At 44.9% G+C, this 21,444-nt stretch overlaps 1 protein-coding gene across 1 annotated transcript in view; it reads right to left on the reverse strand.

The window, feature by feature from the left end:
* WWC2 (WW and C2 domain containing 2) overlaps nt 1-21,444 on the reverse strand; it is a 265,651-nt gene that overhangs the window by 158,164 nt on the left and 86,043 nt on the right. The window contains exon 2 of the mRNA XM_068278746.1: nt 13,167-13,276. Within this exon, the coding sequence (XP_068134847.1) occupies nt 13,167-13,276 (110 nt within the window). The remainder of the gene's footprint in view (nt 1-13,166; nt 13,277-21,444) is intronic.

Genomic DNA, 21,444 nt, shown 5'->3' on the forward strand with positions numbered 1-21,444 from the left:
AAATGTGCACTCCACCATTCTCCTTGCACGGCTCAACCGAGCATTGAAGTGTAGCTGGCTGGCATCAAGTCCCCTGTCTGGGTACGGACGCATTACATGGTCGGACAGGGCGAAGGCCTCGTCCCCCACAAACACATAGGGGTAGGCCGGTGCCCTTGTCCCAGGCCAGGGTCTGTCACGGGGGAGACGCAGTCTGCCTTCCTCCATCAGCCGGCAAAGGGTCGTACGCTGGAAAATTCCAGAGTCATTGGAACTACCGTACGACCCCACGTCCACGTACACAAACTTGTAGTCCGCATCTGCCACTGCCATTAGAACAATGCTGAAGTATTTTTTATAGTTGAAATAATGGCTGCCACTCCCCACGGGTTTCTGAAGCCGGATGTGTTTCCCATCCAGTGCGCCAACACAATTAGGAAACTTGCACTCGGTCCAGAAGCCCTGGGCGATCTCCTCCCATTTCGTGGTGTCCGGCACAGGCATGTATCTGGCCCTCAGTCGCGTCCAAAGGATCCTCGAAGTCCTCACGACGATGCCTGCCACCGTGCTCTTCCCAATACGAAATGTGACATGTAGCGATGTATATGTTTGTCCAGTTGCGATGTACCTACAAGAGAAATAATCGAAATCAATTTTTCATGTCGTTACAGGAGAAAGGTACAAGACAAGGTGGCGCAATATACAGGATGCATATGTGAAATGGCTACGGAAGAAAAAACTTGCCGAACGAAGTGGCAGTGGCGGGGGAAGGCGCCAAAAAGACTACCAATTTGCCAAGCAATTGTCTTTCATCAATGCAAGCCTGGAACCTAGACTGTAAGTACCACTACTGTGGGCAGGAACTGAGAGCTCATTTACCATGACTTCGGCCATGTATTGCTATGGCCTCAATTCCCATGGCTAGCGAACTTTTCTCACAAGCTTTATCAAATGTTGGGTAGAAACGGGTGATAAAGTGATTGCTAGTGTTTGCTAGCTCTGTGAATTGACGCCACATGCTGTTTGGCACACCAATAAATATTTTTTTTATCTACAGGACTGAAGACAATTTGGAGCAAGAGGAACCGACCCAGGAGGCACGGTTCAGCAGTGAGGAGAGCTTGGTGGATGATGACGTCGCCGATGTAACCTATTGCCCCGAGGCGAGGAGTAGGAGGAGGGAGTCCTTAATCACAACTCCGTCCTTTGATGATGACTTGGCAGAAGAGAGCTTGGATGTTGAGGTTGCAGGACCGAGTGTGGAAGAAGCTGAACCTCCACAATCGACCGCTATGGAAGCTCCAGGGGAACAAGAACAAAGTGAGGAGCACCGAGAGACTGCAGCACAACCAGCGCGCAGGGCAACCCCGACACAGGCCAGAGGACGGGAAGATGCTGCCACACCACCAGTGAGGACCACCACACCAGTGAGGCGTCGAGGTACCCTCCCCCCAACAAGGAGAGAGACAGAGTCCGAGATGTCCGGGGCTGTCTCCGGACTTCTCGGGATTCTTCAGAGCCACCAAACTCTCATAACCCGGCAGTTGCAAGATGAGGACAGGGGCCATATCATGGAGCAGTACAAGTCCCACATCACTACACTGCAATGTGAGCTCGACGCTGTACATGGGCACTACAGGGACGAGCTTAAAATGATGCATGAGATGCACAGAGGAGAAATCGACCAACTGCGTGCGCAGCATCATCAGTCGGTGGGCCAGCTGCAGAACATGATGCAGCAAATGCATCAACAAAGCAAGGAACTACTGAAATTGCAGGCACACCCGTGTTTTCACACTGTGATGTCTCTAATACCATATCTAGAAAAGGTGCCTTCACAAAACCTGATGGCGTGCCATTCCAATTTGCTGGAGGTGATTAAACAGCACATGGACACGCCATTATTGCAACCACCAATTTTTAGACCCCCACAACCAACAGCGGTGCCCACCTGGCAATCATCACAGATGTACACCGGCTACAGAGGCAGTCAATATGGGCCACCGCTGTCAGGGTCCAGCTCATCCACGACCAGCACCCAAGAGAGTCCAGATTTCCAGGCAGCAACTCCCACCTTTTCTAGTAGTGGTGCCGATACAATTTGAAAAAAAAAGTCAAATTGTTCCTGGACATGCTCCTCTGAATACCTCCGATCCTCGGAGGAAGGATACCATCACAGGGCTTTTTAACTTTTGGTTTTGCTGGACTTGAACTTTAGGGCCTGGTGTCCCCGAAAGACACTACCTGGGTCACAACCTTGTGCCTGTTGCACAGCACCTGTAGTCCTGCACCTGTGCCTTTGATTCCTCTTGTTCCTTACTTTGTTGATCCTAATCACTTGCACAAGACCCTTGGAGCCATGGGTGAAGGACACCTTCACTGGTCGGTGAGAGGCCTAGCCTTTTCACTGACCTGTGTCCTTCATCCATGGCTCAGAGGGTCCTGTGCCAGTCGTTAGGTTTTAGAAGCACTAATAATTTAGGGCCTGGTGTCCCCGAAAGACACTACCTGGGTCACAACCTTGTGCCTGTTGCACAGCACCTGTAGTCCTGCACCTGTGCCTTTGATTCCTCTTGTTCCTTACTTTGTTGATCCTAATCACTTGCACAAGACCCTTGGAGCCATGGGTGAAGGACACCTTCACTGGTCGGTGAGAGGCCTAGCCTTTTCACTGACCTGTGTCCTTCATCCATGGCTCAGAGGGTCCTGTGCCAGTCGTTAGGTTTTAGAAGCACTAATAATTTAGGGCCTGGTGTCCCCGAAAGACACTACCTGGGTCACAACCTTGTGCCTGTTGCACAGCACCTGTAGTCCTGCACCTGTGCCTTTGATTCCTCTTGTTCCTTACTTTGTTGATCCTAATCACTTGCACAAGACCCTTGGAGCCATGGGTGAAGGACACCTTGACTGGTCGGTGAGAGGCCTAGCCTTTTCACTGCCCTGTGTCCTTCATCCATGGCTCAGAGGGTCCTGTGCCAGTGGTTAGGTTTTTGAAGCACTTCAATTTTAGGGCCTGGTGTCCCCGAAAGACACTACCTGGGTCACAACCTTGTGCCTGTTGCACTGCACCTGTAGTCATGCACCTCTGCCATCGGTTCCTCTTGCTCCTCACTTTGTTCTTGTTCCTAACCACTTGCACAAGACCCTTGGAGCCATGGATGAAGGACACCTTGACTGGTCGGTGAGAGGCCTAGCCTTTTCACTGCCCTGTGTCCTTCATCCATGGCTCAGAGGGTCATGTGCCAGTGGTTAGGTTTTTGAAGCACTTCAATTTTAGGGCCTGGTGTCCCCGAAAGACACTACCTGGGTCACAACCTTGTGCCTGTTGCACTGCACCTGTAGTCATGCACCTCTGCCATCGGTTCCTCTTGCTCCTCACTTTGTTCTTGTTCCTAACCACTTGCACAAGACCCTTGGAGCCATGGATGAAGGACACCTTGACTGGTCGGTGAGAGGCCTAGCCTTTTCACTGCCCTGTGTCCTTCATCCATGGCTCAGAGGGTCATGTGCCAGTGGTTAGGTTTTTGAAGCACTTCAATTTTAGGGCCTGGTGTCCCCGAAAGACACTACCTGGGTCACAACCTTGTGCCTGTTGCACTGCACCTGTAGTCATGCACCTCTGCCATCGGTTCCTCTTGCTCCTTACTTTGTTGATCCTAATCACTTGCACAAGACCCTTGGAGCCATGGGTGAAGGACACCTTGACTGGTCGGTGAGAGGCCTAGCCTTTTCACTGCCCTGTGTCCTTCATCCATGGCTCAGAGGGTCCTGTGCCAGTGGTTAGGTTTTTGAAGCACTTCAATTTTAGGGCCTGGTGTCCCCGAAAGACACTACCTGGGTCACAACCTTGTGCCTGTTGCACTGCACCTGTAGTCATGCACCTCTGCCATCGGTTCCTCTTGCTCCTCACTTTGTTCTTGTTCCTAACCACTTGCACAAGACCCTTGGAGCCATGGATGAAGGACACCTTGACTGGTCGGTGAGAGGCCTAGCCTTTTCACTGCCCTGTGTCCTTCATCCATGGCTCAGAGGGTCATGTGCCAGTGGTTAGGTTTTTGAAGCACTTCAATTTTAGGGCCTGGCGTCCCCGAAAGACACTTGGGCAGCTATGCCCTACAACTCTTCCAGCACAAAGTTGGTGGTTGGTGTTCCTTAAAACTGACCGGGCTATACCATAGATATGTTAATTTTTTGTCTTCCATGTTGGAAGAATGTTTCCATGTTGGAAAGTGGTTGTTTTTGCAATAAAAAAATTTGTTTTTACATACCTCAGTGTGATGAGTAGTTGTTCTTGTGGTGTGACTGCTCTCCTGAACGTGGTATCCTTCTTCCTAAGGTCATCCTTCACCATCTCCAAAAGGGTATCAAACCTGTCAGGAGATGTAAAGGAAGAAGCTGTAAAGTATGTTGTGGGACAAGGTGTTGGGTGGAGGATGGGGGAGGTGTGTTTACAGAGGTTTGGGAGTGTTGTGGAGGGTGGGGGTGTACTGTATAGCTAGGTATACAGGGGTGTGGGGGTCAGGGTGGTGTGTTTAGCTAGGTATACAGGGATGAGGTGTTGTGGGGGTGAGGGTGGGGTGTTTAGGAATGGTGGGGGTTGGTGTATTTAGGCCTATACACTTACAGGGGAATAGACATCCGAGTGTAGCTGTAGAACTTCTGTGGGTGTCGTCTGAGGTCCCGGTAGAGGGCCTGGAACTCTCCCTTCCTCTGCCTCCTGGCTAGTAGAGGGTGCACCCACCATCTCCTGCGAGGAGCACGCCTTCTCCCCACATAGTAGTAGGTAAACAACAGGAAGGAGAGAATTCCCAGGTAATAAGCGTAAAAAATGACTGGATCCATGGTCCCAACTGCTGTCTCTGTATCCAAGGATGGTCTCCACACGTCCAGCTGTCTCCAACAATGACCCCAGAGCTTCTGCTGACCTCCCAGAACCCCAGGTATTTATACCGGTTGTTATCTCTTTAAGAATCCGGATCCGGACCGCAACCGTGTTCATACCGCACGGAAACCGTATGCAACCGGACCGGATCCGGACCGGATCCGGACAGGAACCGTACGGTTCAGGTCAGATCCGGATCCGGTGCGGTCCGGACATCCGGTGCGGTTTTTGCAAAACCGCAAGTGTGAACGGGGCCTTACCCTTCGGCCACATTGACAGTGGTGCGGTGCTGTAACTTTCAAATAAAAAAATATCACCTCAAGAGGGGGAAGCCTCTGGATCCTAATGAGGCTTCCCTCATCCTTGTCTGTAGCCCTAATCCAGCACTGGCACCCCTGATCGACTAACAAGGATAGTGGTCTGCCCACGCAGGCGCTCTAGTGGCCTTCCACTCAGGCAAAAATAGCCCAGCCTGACTAGGCTCACTGTACTACAGACGTGAGCCTGAGGGAAAGCCTCTAGTGCGCCTGAAGAGAAACAGCAACAAGTGCCAACATGCAAAAATTTCCAGGGGTGGGGGTGGGGAGGTTGGCCGGAGGGGGTTGGTTCATCGCTGGATCTCCTCTGTTGAGGACGTGGGAAACCTCTTCAGGATCCAGAGCCTTACCCCCTCCCATGGTAAGTATCACCTAAGAGCACTTTTTTTCCCTCAGGTATACTTTAATGCCAGCTTTCTAAGCCACACTGCAATGCACTGCCTATGCAAAGTTCACAGTGCAGCGGGAGCGTTGCAGTATAATGGATTGCGGAATCATAATGCACTGCATGCAGGTGTGTTACCAATAAGCATGCGTGTTAACAGTAAAAGTAAAGCATACTTTTCATTGACTGCAGTGTTCTCCCCAGGCTCTTTTAGCTGTATGCACCACCCGGCTAGTTTTGGTGAGCACCCGGCTGTCATCGGCTCACCTCCTCCTATGCTGTAAGCAGAGTTGTGCAGAGAAGCATCGGCCCTGCATTGTCTCATCATGCCCCACCCAGCTACTTTTTCATGCCACCCGGCTACTTTTTCATGCTACCCGGCTGGGAGAAGTTTCTGGGGAGAACACTGGACTGTACATACTTTACTGTACCCAATGCAAGCATAACACGTGGCGCTGCTGTTCCGATCCCTTGGGTTGGGCTGTCACAGGGAATGCAACGCCACGGCCACTGTGAACTTGGCCTTTATGCTGTTGCAATCCAACGTCAAGTGTGAAACTAGCCTGAGGCCTGGAACCCACTTCAAATCGAAAAGCGCTATCGCAATAGTTTGCGTTTTTAATTCGTGTTTTGTAAGCAATTCCATGAGCGTTTTCCGTCGATTTTGGGAGCGATTTTAAAAAGTGTAAGCTTTTTGACAGTGATTGTGATCGCGATTTGCGATTTTAATTCTGATTGGTCCTTTCAAATTATAATTTTTTTACAGTTTGCAGTAATTTAAAATCACACACAAATCGCTGTGTGTAGCGATTAATGAGCGATTTGCCAGCGCGTACATACTTTACATTGAAGTGCAAACGCTCCCAAAATGCTGCATGTCCTGCGATTGCGATTTTGCAAATTGCAATCGCTACTGTGGTATTTGTTACATTCCTTTACATTGGCAAAGAGTTTAGGGAAAGCGCTAGCGATTTAAAGCGGTCCCTAAATGCTCAAAAAAGCGATCTAGTAGGATCCAGCCCTCAAACTGATTTGACATCAGCTAATCAATGAGTATACACCAAAAAACCTAATCCCTGTGACAAAGTGTCAACACAGGACTAGAAAAGCTATTCTGACTTTAAAGGTAGGCTACAAAAAGGGGTAATGCAGCATTTATTTCTGTATACAGATTCACAGGCTCCTGTTTGGATAATTTACTGCACACACTTGTAAACACGCTGCCTGATAGAGTCATTATATCCAAAGTCTGATTAACAAAGGCACAGCCGTGATGATACTCTAATGCAGCATTTGCATTGCTCTTGCCAAAAAGGAAGATTAGCTGCACCAGCTGCTTCCTGCTCCTTTGTTGCAAGTACTAATAAGTAACTAATTTGATCTATTTTACTAATGCAGTACAATTTTCTAATTAATTAACGGTCTAAGTTGTTTGCTTTGCATATTATGTTTATATGGTGGCTGTACAGTGACAAAGGGGAATTTGTTTTGTATTTGTTGGGAATATTTACATCCATCCGGCCCCTCTGAGCTGTTTGCATAACAAGCTGATTATGTATAGCTGCGAATTAAAGTGGTTAATATTCTGAGATGGATAATAACAGAAGATGACTTAATTCAAGCCGCTTGTCTTAGCTTTAGCGTCTGCCATACTGGTATCTAAGAGGTCAGCAGCTAACAGCCCTAATTACGTCAGAAATATCTATTGTAGAATAAAAACGTAATAGTTGTTTCCAGGGACTCAAAAATCATTGTTCGATTCAAGCCTTTCAGTAAGTCTTTTTAAAGGGAGAAAACAAAACACAGTGGTGTAGCTAAGGAGCTATGAACCCCAGTGCAGGTTTTTCACGGTGTTCTCCTCAAGCTCTCTGTACATAACAATTGATCTGGAGTGCCTAATCCTGCACAGGAAAAGTCACCATGTCAGAGAAGTGTAAGCAGCGTGTGCGTGGACATAACCCTCTTGGCGGTAACCCCGACCTACACTACAGAGGATTACATGGCCCTGGGAGGAATTTTTTGAATAAAACTTGTGAACCTTGTAGCTAGCACTAGGCTAGCTACCAGTGTTTCCCAAGTCCCTCCGCTCTGCTCTGATCCCCCCCGATCGCCACCGTTATACTTACCTCCCCCCCTCGGATCCCGTGATGGTGCAGCCTCTTCAATCACCTCCAGGCTTCGCTATGGGGAGTACCAGGACTGGGCATGATGTCAGACATGTCCGATCTTCGCCATAGCGACGACTGAAGCTGATTGGGGAGGCTGTGGCTCTCATAGGATCGCGGCTGGGTAAATATAAGCGCCGGCGATCAGGGGATCAGAGAGGTGCGGGGGGAGTTGTGGGACACAGGTAGCTAGCCTAGTGCTAGCTACAAGGTTTACAACAAGTTTTATTTAAAAAAAAATTACTCCCGCGGACGCAATGCCGATAATGCGTACCGTCAGGGAGGTTAAGCACAAAGATGTGATAATACATGATTGAAGGAGAAGAGCGCTTGTGCTGTGCCCCTCTGGTCTAGGGCCCAATTTAGCTGCAGCCTCTGCATCCCCATATGCAGATGTTCTGGAGTTAATATGCACCATTTAGCTAGGTTTCAAATTCATAACAATGCTTACATAATAATATTTAAGTAGATCTTACATTTTGTATAAACATTTAATGAAAGTATATATTTAAAAACCACACACACACACACACACACACACACACACACACACACACACACTGTACACACACACTGTACACACACACTGTACACACACACTGTACACACACACTGTACACACACACACACAATATCCAGATAGTGTCACAAAAAATCTGCTACTTGGTATAATCCATTTGTCCTATACTATATGTGCTGAATCCAAATCAGCAGTCAGATCTTGCCTCATTCAGGTCATTGACCTGACAAGTCATATTCTCTCATTTTACACATGCTTCAAAATATCTATGCATAATAAATTTTGCCTTCTGGTAACATGTTCTTACAAAAAAATTTCAGTGATATTCGGCAGCTAAGTTGCGGGAATTTGTGTGGATAGATGCAACACACTTGGCACTACTGCATAGGTCCTTTATTGTGAAAAAGGCTTAGGCATCGATAAGCATGCATTACGATCTCCACATAGCGTGCTGAAGAGGGAACACAAAACTGTGGGTGTGAGCCTGACAGCCGTTTCGCACCAAAAAGGGCTTCCTCAGAGAAAGCACTTTTGCATGGAATGGCTGTACAAAAAAGACCTATTATGCAGAAGTGCCAAGTGTGCTGCATTTATCAACACAAGTTCCTATAGTTAGCTTCCTGTCACTTTGAGCACATTGCATCTTACACATTGTGCAGTATCTTTCGCAGATCAATGTTGCTATTGCTTAGTTGCGGATATGCTGCCAGCATGCTGTTCATGAGTTCTGCATAGTTGTCAGCTTGCTGGTTGGCCAGTAAGTTTTGCACAAACCGCATAAGTGCATCCCAAGCAGCAACTTCAAGTAGGAGGAGTTTGGCTCTTAAAGGGAACCTTAACTGAGTGGGATATGGATGTTTCCTTTCAAACAATACCAGTTGCCTGGCACTCCTGCTGATCTCTTTGACTGCAGAAGTGGCTGAATCACAAACCTGAAACAAGCATGCAGCTAATCCAGTCTGACTTCAGTCAGAGCACCTGATCTGCATGCTTGTTCAGGGGCTATGGCTGAAAGTATTAGAGACACAGGATAAGCAGGAGAGTCAGGCAACTGGTATTATTTTAAAAGGAAAAAAACATATCCTTCTCAGTTTAGGTTCCCTTTAACCACTTTACCCCCGCGCGTACGTATTTCTCCGCCCCTTTTTCCATCCTTTAACAACCAGGGACGGAGAAACACGTACTTTCCGCGTTCCCGACGCTGCCCGCGCTCCCGCTCGTAAACACGCCGCCCGCCGCTAGTAAACACGCCGCCGCCCGCTCGCCCAGAGATCAATGAACGGGAAAATCCATTCCCGTTCGTTGATCTAAGCCCCGCAATGATCAGCTGCTCTCCTATGGGCAGCGCGATCATTGTGAGAAAAAACTCACGTGTCCAGCCTCCTTATACTTCCTCCAAGCTTCCGGAAGGAAGCTTGGAGGTCGCATTAAAACAAAAAGTTACTGTGGCCATCTTGTGGCCAAGTAGTAAACTACACCCTACACATTTTTCACATACAAATAAATGACTTTTACACATAAAATTAACTCATTACCTCCCACACTCCCCAATTTTTTTTTTTTGTAATTAAAAAAAAATAAAAAAATTTACAATTAAAAAAAAAATACATAAATAGTTACCTTAGGGACTGAACTTTTTAAATATTTATGTCAAGAGGGTATAACACTGTTACTTTATAAACTATGGGCTTGTAATTAGGGATGGACGCAAAAATGAAAAAAATGCACCTTTATTTCCAAATAAAATATTGGCGCCAAACATTGTGATAGGGACATAATTTAAATGGTTTTATAACCGGGACAAAAGGGCAAATACGTTTCATGGGTTTTAATTACAGTAGCATGCATTATTTAAAAACTATAATGGCCGAAAACTGAAAAATAATTATTTTTTTCCCCACATTTTTCCTATTTTCCCATTAAAACACATTTAGAAAAAAATAATTCTTGGCATAATGTCCCACCTAAAGAAAGCCTAATTGGTGGCGGAAAAAACAAGATATAGTTCATTTCATTGCGATAAGTAATGATAAAGTTATAGACGAATGAATGGAAGGAGCGCTGAAAGGTGAAAATTGCTCTGGTGCTCAGGGGGTAAAACCCCTCAGTGGTGAAGTGGTTAAAGGACATCCAAAGTGAAAATAAACTGATCAGACAAACAATTGTTTCTATCCTACTTCTCCTAAAAATGACTTTTTAGATATCCCAGTTTCATTTTATATTTAAAACTAGTTTTTAAGTTTTTATTGTTTCATTGTCTCTGCTCAATGTCACACCTTCATTGAAGTATGCCATAGTGCAAATCTATGAATTATTGACCCTTTTTATCCATTTCCTGCTCTCAGAAGCTATTTAACCTCCTTGCCGTTCTAAAAAATCCGGCAAGGAGGCAGCGCCGCACTTTTTTTTAATTTATTTTTTTTTTAAATCATGTAGCGAGCCCAGGGCGATCGGGTACTACACGCAGCTAGCAAAGTGCTAGCTGCGTGTAGGAAAAAAAAAATTATGCAAATCGGTCCAGTGGGGCCTGAGAAATCCTCCTGCGCAGGTTACCCCGAACTGTGTTCGGGATAACCGGCAAGGAGGTTAATGACCAAAAAGTGTTTTATGGTTGTAATTACTTATCATTAGGGGTTATGCTATAGCCTGACCCAGTCCAACCCAAACAGGAACTGTCACTTGCATACCTAAAGTTTAACTGGTTCAGGCAGAGGGAAAAAAAAAAAAAAGTACAGCCTAGTTATTCCTGGACCTGTACATATACATGCCTATCTCATCATGTCACCTCGGTTGTCTTAATGTAGCATAACGCATCAAATCATGGATTTTGGCATCAACAAAAACAAAGATTCCTGCTTTCAAGGTTTAGCATCAGTTTACATTTTTCCTAACTTCAGATGCAGAAAACGCTTCCCATTGCAATTCATTGCAACGCCAACATTTTTCATTCATCCCAGTTTGATATGAAGTGGCGGAAGGTACACTTTCTGTAGATCAGTAAGTGATTTATAATTCACATTGTACCCGCCAACAGTGTGTTCAGGTCTGGGTGGCCATTTCTTTTGCAATGGTTGCTGCCATCACCGCAGGTCCACAGGAAAAGAAAGCACATATGTTTTGTATGGCGCGGTGCACACCAAAACCTGCTAGCAGATCCGCAAAATGCTAGCAGATTTTTAAACGCTTTTTTTAAATTTTTATAAGGCGTTTTGCTAGCGTTTTGCGGACTGCTGCTGCGGATTTCAGTGTAGCATATTTCATATATTGTTACTGTAAAGCTGTTACTTAACAGCTTCTGTAACAAAACCACATGGCAAACCGCTCTGATCTGCCGTTTTTCAGAGCGGTTTGCGTTTTTCCTATACTTAACAATGAGGCAGAAACGCCTCCGCAATCCAAAAAAATACCTCACCCCAGGAGGATTCGTTTTTGCAAAACGCCTCCCGCTGTGGTGTACACACCCCCATTGAAATACATCACTAGCGTATCCGCAGCCGCAAGCGGCTGCAAAAACGCTCAAGAAGCCGCTCGGTGTGCCCCAGCCCTATATCCCAATTACAGGCCACAACCCCCAGGTCACCACAAATGTTACTTGTGTTCTGAATAGTTGATCACTTTCAAAATGACCTCCATGGATCCTGTATGCCTCTTTCATTCTCGCAGCAGGAGGATCAGAAGGCTTGGCGTTACCATTGTGCAGCAATACAGCTTTGCTCAAGTCTATGAACAATCTCCACTGCTTTGGAATCTATTTTCATCCTAACTCCAACATAAGATCATTCACAGTAATATAATTATCCAGCTTGCAATATGCTGCTAACTTTGTGTGACGATCAAGAAAGTGTGAAACTGCCATTTTGTAGCAAATTCCACTCCTGTAATTTGAAGGCTAACACTTCAGACTTCTTTTTCGGCAAAGCCAGGTCCCTTACAAAATCATCTAAATCTGATTGGCTTAGAAACTGTGGCTTACTCTTGTCAAATTCAGGTTCATCATCACCATCTTCCTGTTCCTCATCTGACCTGTCAGTAACAACACATGTAGGAAGGGTTGGCATTGGATTCTCTGCATCATGTGACAGTGGCTTTAGAGCAGTTTGACAAATCAGGATAGACAATGATTCACCACTTCTTTGAAAATTCAGCAGTTGAAGGCCTCTTTCACAGTAGGACGTCGCGTTTTGATGCAACGTTAAGGTACAACGCCCCCAAAAAGTCGCAATGCAATTTAATGCCCGGTTATCGTCGCATACAGTAGAGCACACAGGCATTGAAAAGTATGCTTCCAAGTCATTACTGAGCATGTGCAAACAGTCTGACGCAGCTAATAACGTGTATAATGCACGGCGTGCAGCACTTTCTAATAACGCTACGTTACACACAAATGCAACATGTGCACTGTGAATGTCGCACAGACTTAGTATTGCTGTGCGTTAGTCTGCGTTGAAACATTTTATAACGTGCGATTTTACCGTTGCACTGTGAAAGAGGCCGAAGTCATAATTAAATAGTAGTCCGAGTGATTGACTTTTGGCACACCGGATTTTTAGCAGACATCGTGCGGCCAATGTACGCATGTTGGTTTCCTTCAGGATTCTCCGTCAAGGAAGTCTTTATCATTCACCATGGTAGATTTCAAACACACACACACTGATTGCAGAGGAAGATTAAAGTTGGGTAAGAGGCACGAAAAAAGGTTAGTGTTAGGATAGGGGATAGTGTAGTTTTTAGACTACCAGCATTAAAAATGTAACCCAGATATTCTACATCAAACTGATCTAGCACTAAAACAACACACATCTGCTCTAGAAGTAGTCCTCATTTGACTGCCATATCATGCCTTGGAATCGGGGCAGCAACAAGTCATGTATGAGCACCCTGTACATACAACACACACAGAAAAACAGGAAGCACTTACGATTAATATGATTGATAAAGTAGACTCCAATCTGTGGATCATAGGCAGTTTCCCATCCCCATGGCAGCTCATTCCCAACACAGTCCGCAAACGATAAGGGTTTCGTTAACCTGCAAAAAGAACATAAGATCCGCAGTTCAGTGCTGTACAAAACAGTTGGCCAGGTGTACACTAGCCAGTATAAGATTAATTACCTTATTTAAAGAATAAAAAAAAACATATTGATGAATGAAACACAGAAGCATATGCGCTATTATGTAAGCACAGGAAGCCACATTGTTAATCGATACCAGCAATAAATCTTAATAACTGGAAATCTCTCTCCCTCCTATACCTCCTCCTCAAGCTGTCACAGCTACTTTTACCTCAAGTGAATTCAAAGCTCTTTACTCCTGGTTTGCCTTTATCTCCGGTTTTATGGCCTATGATTTACTGGTCATATGTTTATATCCTATTCTTTTTTTTTGTTTGTTAGTTTTTATTAGCCTAATTGCCTTCTTCTTTCATATTCTGTGTGCCCATAACAAGCAAATAACGTATTAAGAAATGGAATAAATTATACATAAATTATTTACAGAACACCAACATGTTCATAAAATAAAGCAGATGTAATTTGCCCGATAAATCTTCATGAAGGATTGCAAGTGTCAGGTGGAGAAAACAAGCTCATTCTTTTGTGCATTCTTGTTGCAGAGGAGTGCTTGGAATACAGAAAGCCTGGTGATGGAACACCTGCCAGGGCTGTCCGGAATCACAGGAATAACGACTTCACAAGGAATGCTAAATGTTAATAACGTACTGAGGAATTGTTTTTAGCAGAGAGTTGACAAGTTCAAGACATTGCTCCAGATATTCTAGCCTGGCTTTGAGAGGAGGAGCTCTGGACCATGAAGAGCAGCACTGCACAAGTTGTGGTCTGTAGAGTGTAGGGCTGATCATGTGCGGGAAGATAGACCTCCAGCAACCAGTTGGAGTTTTGGGGAGATAAGTTAAAATGTGAAAAAGTGAAAATCTAAAGTGAGAGGGATATGGCAGCCTCCTTTCCCTTTAAACAATGCATATGGCCTGGCTGTACTGCTGATCCTCTGCCTTTATTAAAGTGAACCCAGCATCATTTTTAACTCCCAAGGCAGCTATATAGCAAATTAAAAATGCATTATAAAAATGTGGTTTATTGTATATAAAAAAAAAAAATATTAAAAAAACACCTTTCATTTTATCTCATCTTTTTACATTCAAGGGTTAAAGTGGACCCAAATTAAAAATACAAGATTTCAGGAATAAAATCTATTTTCTAAATTATAATAAATAGCAGCCTTTTTTCAGCTGCATGATGACAAATCTAAAATATTTTACATTTATTGGAGGAACCCCTCCCTTCCTTTCATATTGCCCATATTGCCAGGACAGAATCCGGCTATCTGGTGGAGTAGTATCGTAGGTGTCCGGCAAAGGAGGAATTGCTAATGGCTGCCACCTGTATAACCCTAGTTATGCAAAGAGAAGGGTGAAAAGCATGCACTGAAATGCTCATAGGCTTGAAGGAGGATTTATTTATCTTTGTATGTGTCAGAGTGGTGCAACTAAATATTTTGAATTAAAAAAATGTTTGGTTTGTGTCCGCTTTAAGGGCTTGTTCATACGGGCTTCTGCCGAGCTTTCGCTTGGCACCACGTTCAAATGCCGGCGCTTAAACGCCAGCGTTTAGACGCTAGCTTTTGAAGGCTTTTGGGAAACGTTCAAGGCTAGCAATTCTGGCCTCTGCTATTGTTTCCTGGCGTTTACCGCCTCTGAAAGCAACATATTGCTTTCGAGACTAGACGCAACGCCGGGATCTACCGCCAGGCTTTCATGAAAGCCTGCAAAAGCCAGCTCTAAACGCTCCTATTCACTTGAATGGGACGGCGATAGATCCCAAAAAAAGCTGCGTCTTAAACGCCACAAAAACGCCCGTGTGAAACAGCCCTAAAAAAGGGAGTATCCTACTTCTTCCGTCCGTCTGGAGCAACAGATGATGGAAGGCAGATAAGAAATCACCTAATTACACTTAATTGTCCACAAACCCTGATGGGTACAGCACACACCATACAATTTTCTGTTAGATTTTCCTGCCAGATAGATTTTTTCCCGCAGGTTGGCAAAAATCTATCCGGCAGGTAAATCTAACAGAAAATCTAACAGAAAATTGTATGGTGTACACCTAGCACGAGTCTTCCCCACTGTACATCAAACAGAAAACATGCTGGAAACACATGATACGTTTTTCCCGTTCGATTCTCCACTCAATCGTTTTTTTCCGCTTGATTCTCCACTGTATTCTCTTATCTTCCGCTCATTTTTCTCCTCTTTTTCCATTCACTTCTATGAAAAATTGAGTGGTAAAACGATCGAGAGGAATATCAGACATGATGGAATTTATCAATCGAACGCATCTAATCGTAAAACGTATTGTGTGTTCCCAGCATTAGTCACAACTGAAGAATTTCACACCTTGCCTAGATAATGGCAGTGGAAACGTACCAGGGGGGTGAACGTCTCAAACATGGCAGCCTTTTCAGCCATTTGAAGCCAGGAGCTGCTTAGATCCCTTTAATACAGTACTTTTAGTCATAGACCCTGAATAAGCATGCAAATCAGGTGCTCTGACTGAAGTCTGACTGGTTTAACTGCATGCTTGTTTCAGGTGTGTGAGGACTACTGCAGCCAAAGAGATCAGCAGGATAGCCAGGCAACTGGCATTGCTTAAAAGGAAATAAAAAATGGAAACTTCGCTCTAGGTTCCCTTTAAGTGATTGTAGCTGCACTAGTGAACTTGTAAAATAAAATAAAAATAAAAAAATCTATTTGTAGTTGATCAGGACTATCAAACATTCATACTTGTGTGGAAAAAGCTTTATGGAATTACTGTAAAATGGAAGAAGGAACGAAAATAAAAAAAAGATCACTGTCCAGCACCCACACATATCCCAGATGATCCAGGGGAAGGTGGAAAACTCTTACAAGGCCTGGCCATTTAGCCCAAAATGGGGAACAAATCCTTCAACTCCAGATGGCAACCGAATAAAATCCCTAGATTAACTGTGTATGGAATTACCTAGTAATTCTAGTTGTGAACGTCCTTCAGTGCAAAGAAAGCATCCAATCCCTCTTTAAAAGAAAATGTAGAGCTTGCCATAACTACTTCCTATGGTAATGTATTCCGCATTGAATTTATAAATGTTAATCAGGTTATCAACCAGTATTCCAAAGTTCTTCTCCAAGACTTATTTTCCAAGCTGTATGTCATTTATTTTATATGTTGCTCTACTGTTGGTAAGCCCAAGGTGCTGGAGTTTACATCTATAAACATTAAATTTCCTCTACCACATGCCAGCCTACAAGGCCATGTTGTCAAGAACCGCTTGTAATAGGTCACTATCCTGCTCTGTGTTCATTCAGCATCATTTTCTATCATCCTTACAAAACAGCGGTAATATTACAGTGCACAAGGCAATATTACCCTCACTAACGCAAGTACCACAAGTTACACTATTACTACGACACACGCAAGGCTGTGGAGTCGGAGTTGAATTTGGCAGTCGGATGACTTTTGTACCAAATCCACACCCCTGATAAGTATTAGACTAAGGAGTCTGAACCATTTTGGGTACCTGGAGTCGGAGTTTTCATAAACTGAGGAGTCGGATGATTTTTGTACCGACTCCACAACCCTGGACACGCGGTACTTGAATAGCGCAACCATTATTACAGTAACGTGCATAACCAATGTTAATGCTCGTTAGTTATGCATGTTACTGTAGTAACGGTCACACTACTCGAGTACTGCGAGTTGCAATAGTAGCATAACTTGCAGTACTTACTGCCGTTAGTAAGCGTAATATTGCCGTACGTTGCGTGTGCCAAGAGATATTCACACTGTTATGTGAATCAACTGTTATGTGAATCAACCCCTTTGCCCCTTAACTAAGTCACTATTCACTTACACACATTTTATCGATCCCTGTATCCTCAGCTTCTGATCAATGGTCTAAATTGTCTCACACTTAGTTGGACTATGTTGAATTCTGTATGTGTTATACTTTTAATTTGAAATGACAATAGCCTTTTAAACTACTTTATAAGAATAAGCAAGCTTTTGGCCTTGCAGCCTTCGTCAGGCTTACATCCTGTTAGTTTGCAGGCTGGTGGTACAGACAGCTATATACATGCAACATTAAAAGGGAAAACAGATTTTTCTCAAGCATAAATACATGTCATTGAGATGCCTTAAGTAAAACACAACATCTTAATGGGGTGAGAGGTTGTTAGCTGAGATAAGGATCCTTGTTTACTCCCTGCTCACAGACCTGGGAGTTGGACAGACACAGAGGTATCGTAAATTCTGAGTTCACAAGTTCAGCTATATAGGCTGAGAAAGTTTTTAATCATCATCAACTTCATACCAATAGAAAACGTTTTTGTCCTTATTCAAGCCCTTGTCCACAGTTTTGAACCAATTTATAAATTTTGTTTCTGCTATTAATCGATCATTTGACGTTTTGAAGCCACCATTCAGGGCAGTGACGCGAAGATCATACATGCTGTGTCCGTTGGACCGAAAGTGTGTAGCAACTGGGAGTTCAGATTTGGTATCTTTAATAGTTTGCCTGTGTCCATTCATATGTTTGCGCAGAGTTTGTCCAGTTTCTCCCACGTACATAGCATTGGGGCATTTAGCACACATGATCAGATGTACCAGATTGGTGGAACCACAGGAAAATGTGCTTTGTACTCCGTACTCCTGTTGTGAACCGGGTATAGTTAACCTTTCAGTGGAGCAATTGTGTCTGCAGGTCCCACATCTTTTTTGTCGGCAGGGTGATGTTCCGTTTTGTTGAGGCCTATTCAAAGAACTCCTGATAATCATCTGTTTTAGATGGTGTGGTTGCCGATATGACAAGAGGGGAGGTTTAGGGAATATCTTTCTCAGTCTGTGATCCTTGTGTAAAATGGGATGAAGTTCCTTAGCAATCCTCAAGATTTCCAGGTGTGGGTTGTAGGCGACAACCAAAGGGATACGGTCCTCTTTCTGGTTTTGCTTATATTTCAGGAGTTCAGTCCTGGGGATGATGCTGGCTTTCCTGATTTGGGCCTCAGCCATAGGAGGACTGTAACCTTGTTTAATGAAAGTGTTCTTAAGGCGATTCAGGTGCTTGTCTCTGTCCATCCTGTCAGAACAAATCCGGTTGTACCTTATAGCTTGGCTGTAAATTATAGAGTTCTTAATGTGCTTGGGATGAAAACTGTCATATCTTAGGTATGTGGGACGGTCTGTAGGTTTGCGATACAGACATTTGTAGGTTGTCACTCCTGATGTATATGGTGGTGTCCAGAAAGTAAATCTCTGTGTGAGAGTAGGTAAGTTTCAATTTGATTGTAGGATGGAAGGCATTGAAGTTCCTGTGGAACTGGAGAAGATCATCTTTACTTGCAGACCAGATGATTAAAATATCCTCAATGAAGCGGAAGTAGGCCATGGGTTTTATGCGACATGCATTGAGGTATTCCTCTTTGATTTTGGCCATGAAGAGATTTGCATACTGTGGTGCAAATCGTGAACCCATTGCTATGCCCATCTGCTGTAAATAGAGGTCCTGTCCAAAAGTGAAATAATTATGAGTGAGAATGAATTTGATCAGTCCAGCAATAGGCTTTACAGGTATGCCCTGACCCAGAAGATATTTACGGCAGGCCGCAATCATCATGGGGGATGTTAGTGTACAAGGACTCCACGTCTATCGTGGCCAGTATGGTTCCTTCAGGTACTGGGCCGATGGCTGTCAGTTTGTTCAGGAGGTGGGTGGTATCCTGTATGTAGCTGGGTCTTTTACAAACAAGAGGTTTCAAGATGTTTTCCAGCCACCCTGAGATGTTTTCTGTCAGAGTTCCGCTCCCTGAGATTATGGGCCTGCCAGGGTTTCCCTCTTTGTGAATCTTGGGAAGCATGTAAAAGCAGGCTGTTCTAGGCTCTTCAGGGATAAGTGTTCTTACGTGTTTTCTGATGTTTGCAGGCAATCTGTTAACCATCCTATTGAGTGCCATCCTGTAGCCTTGATGGGCCCCCAAAGAAGGAAAAAACCCAGCCCTGGATAAATACATCAACAAATTCAGACGCAGAATCTCCGACAGGATCCTGAATAAAAGAAAGACACTGGCCCAGAACGTAACACCACAGGAGGACTGAACTCCTGAAATATAAGCAAAACCAGAAAGAGGACCGTGTCCCTTTGGTTGTCACCTACAACCCACACCTGGAAATCTTAAGGAGGATTGCTAAGGAACTTCATCCCATTTTACACAAGGATCACAGACTGAGAAAGATTCCCTAAACCTCCCCTCTTGTCATATCGGCAACCACACAATCTAAAACAGATTATTGTGAGGAGTTCTTTGAATAGGCCTCAACAAAACGGAACATCACCCTGCCGACAAAAAAGATGTGGGACCTGCAGACACATTTACTCCACTGAAAGGTTAACGATACCAGGTTCACAACAGGAGTACAGAGTACAAGGCACATTTTCCTGTGGTTCTACCAATCTGGTATATCTGATCATGTGTGCTAAATGCCCCAATGCTATGTACATGGGAGAAACTGGACAAACTCTGCGCAAACGTATGAATGGACACAGGCAAACTATTAACGATACCAAATCTGAACTCCCAGTTGCTACACATTTTCGGTCCAACGGACACAGCATGTATGATCTTCGTGTCACTGCCCTGAATGGTGGCTTCAAAACGTCAAATGATTGGTTCAAAGCTGTGGACAAGGGCTTGAATAAGGACAAAAACTTTTTATATTGGTATGAGGCTGGTGATATTTAAAAACTCTTTCTCAGCCTATATAGCTGAACTTGTGAACTCAGAATTTACGATACCTCTATGTCAGTCCAACTCCCAGGTCTGTGAGCAGGGAGTAAACAAGAATCCTTATCTCAGCAAACAACCTCTCACCCTATTAACCCTCCTGGCAGTCTATTAGAAACCGCCATGGGGGCAGCGCAGCAGTTATTTATTTATTTATTTTTTTTAAATCACGTAGCGAGCCTAGGGCTCGCTGCTACATGATAGCCGCTGTGCAGCGGCATCCCCCCACCCGCTTCGATCGCCTCCGGCAATCTTTGATCAGGAAATCCCGTTCAAAGAACAGGATTTCCTGGAGAGCTTCCCCTGTCACCATGGCGACGGGCGGGACGACGTCACTGACGTCATAGGGAGTCCCGATCCACCCCTCAGCGTTGCCTGGCACTGATTGGCCAGGTAGCGTACAGAGTCTGGGGGGGGGGGGGGGGGGTGGCGCGGTGATCGGCGGCGATCGGAATGCACACGCAGCTAGCAAAGTGCTAGCTGCGTGTTGCAAAAAAAATTATGCAAATCGGCCCAGCAGGGCCTGAGAAATCCTCCTGCGTGGCATAGCCCGAGCTCAGCTCGGGCTTACCGCCAGGAAGGTTAAGATGTTCTGTTTTACTTAAGGCATCTCAATGACATGTATTTGTGCTTGAAAAAAAATCAGTTTTCCCTTATGATGTTGCATGTAAATAGCTGTCTGTACCACCAGCCTGCAAAGTAACAGTAGGTAAGCCCAACGAAGGCTGCAAGGCCGAAAGGTTGCTTATTCTTATTCATTTTTAGTTAGTCAGAGCAATATCCTGCCTCTATCTGGCCAGCAGACGCTAGTCAGCCAATCAGGTGCACTGTCATACACCCTTTGCCTGCTGTACCATACCTAGCAGGAATTACATAGATTAGCATTCAGGTGGGAGGCTTCGGTTAGACGCAATCGTGAATTGCGACGTTTACAGGGACGCCCCGTGTAGGCACATCTCCCACACGGTCCCCTCCCTAACCACTCACCTGTCAATCGCATCCTAGAAGCTGCAAAAAATAAATTTAAAATCACAAACACTGGTCCACATGACAGCCCAGGGGCCCCAGGTCTCTCTCACTCACTGGGGCCCCCAAACCACCATGCGACACCTAGAGGGAAGTGCGGGCAAGCCCTGGACCTCTCACCTCCAGGGAACTCACCCCACCACCTCTAAACTGAATGCAAACTGCAACAAACACAATTGCTAACTTCCAGTCAGAGCACCTGACTGAATGCTAATCTATGTAATTCCTGCTAGGTATGGTACAGCAGGCAAAAGGTGTATGACAGTGCACCTGATTGGCTGACTAGCGTCTGCTGGCCAGATAGAGGCAGGATATTGCTCTGACTGGAAGTTAGCAATTGTGT

Source organism: Hyperolius riggenbachi, chromosome 1, assembly GCF_040937935.1.
Source record: "Hyperolius riggenbachi isolate aHypRig1 chromosome 1, aHypRig1.pri, whole genome shotgun sequence".
In the NCBI taxonomy this organism is placed as follows: Eukaryota; Metazoa; Chordata; class Amphibia; order Anura; family Hyperoliidae; genus Hyperolius; species Hyperolius riggenbachi.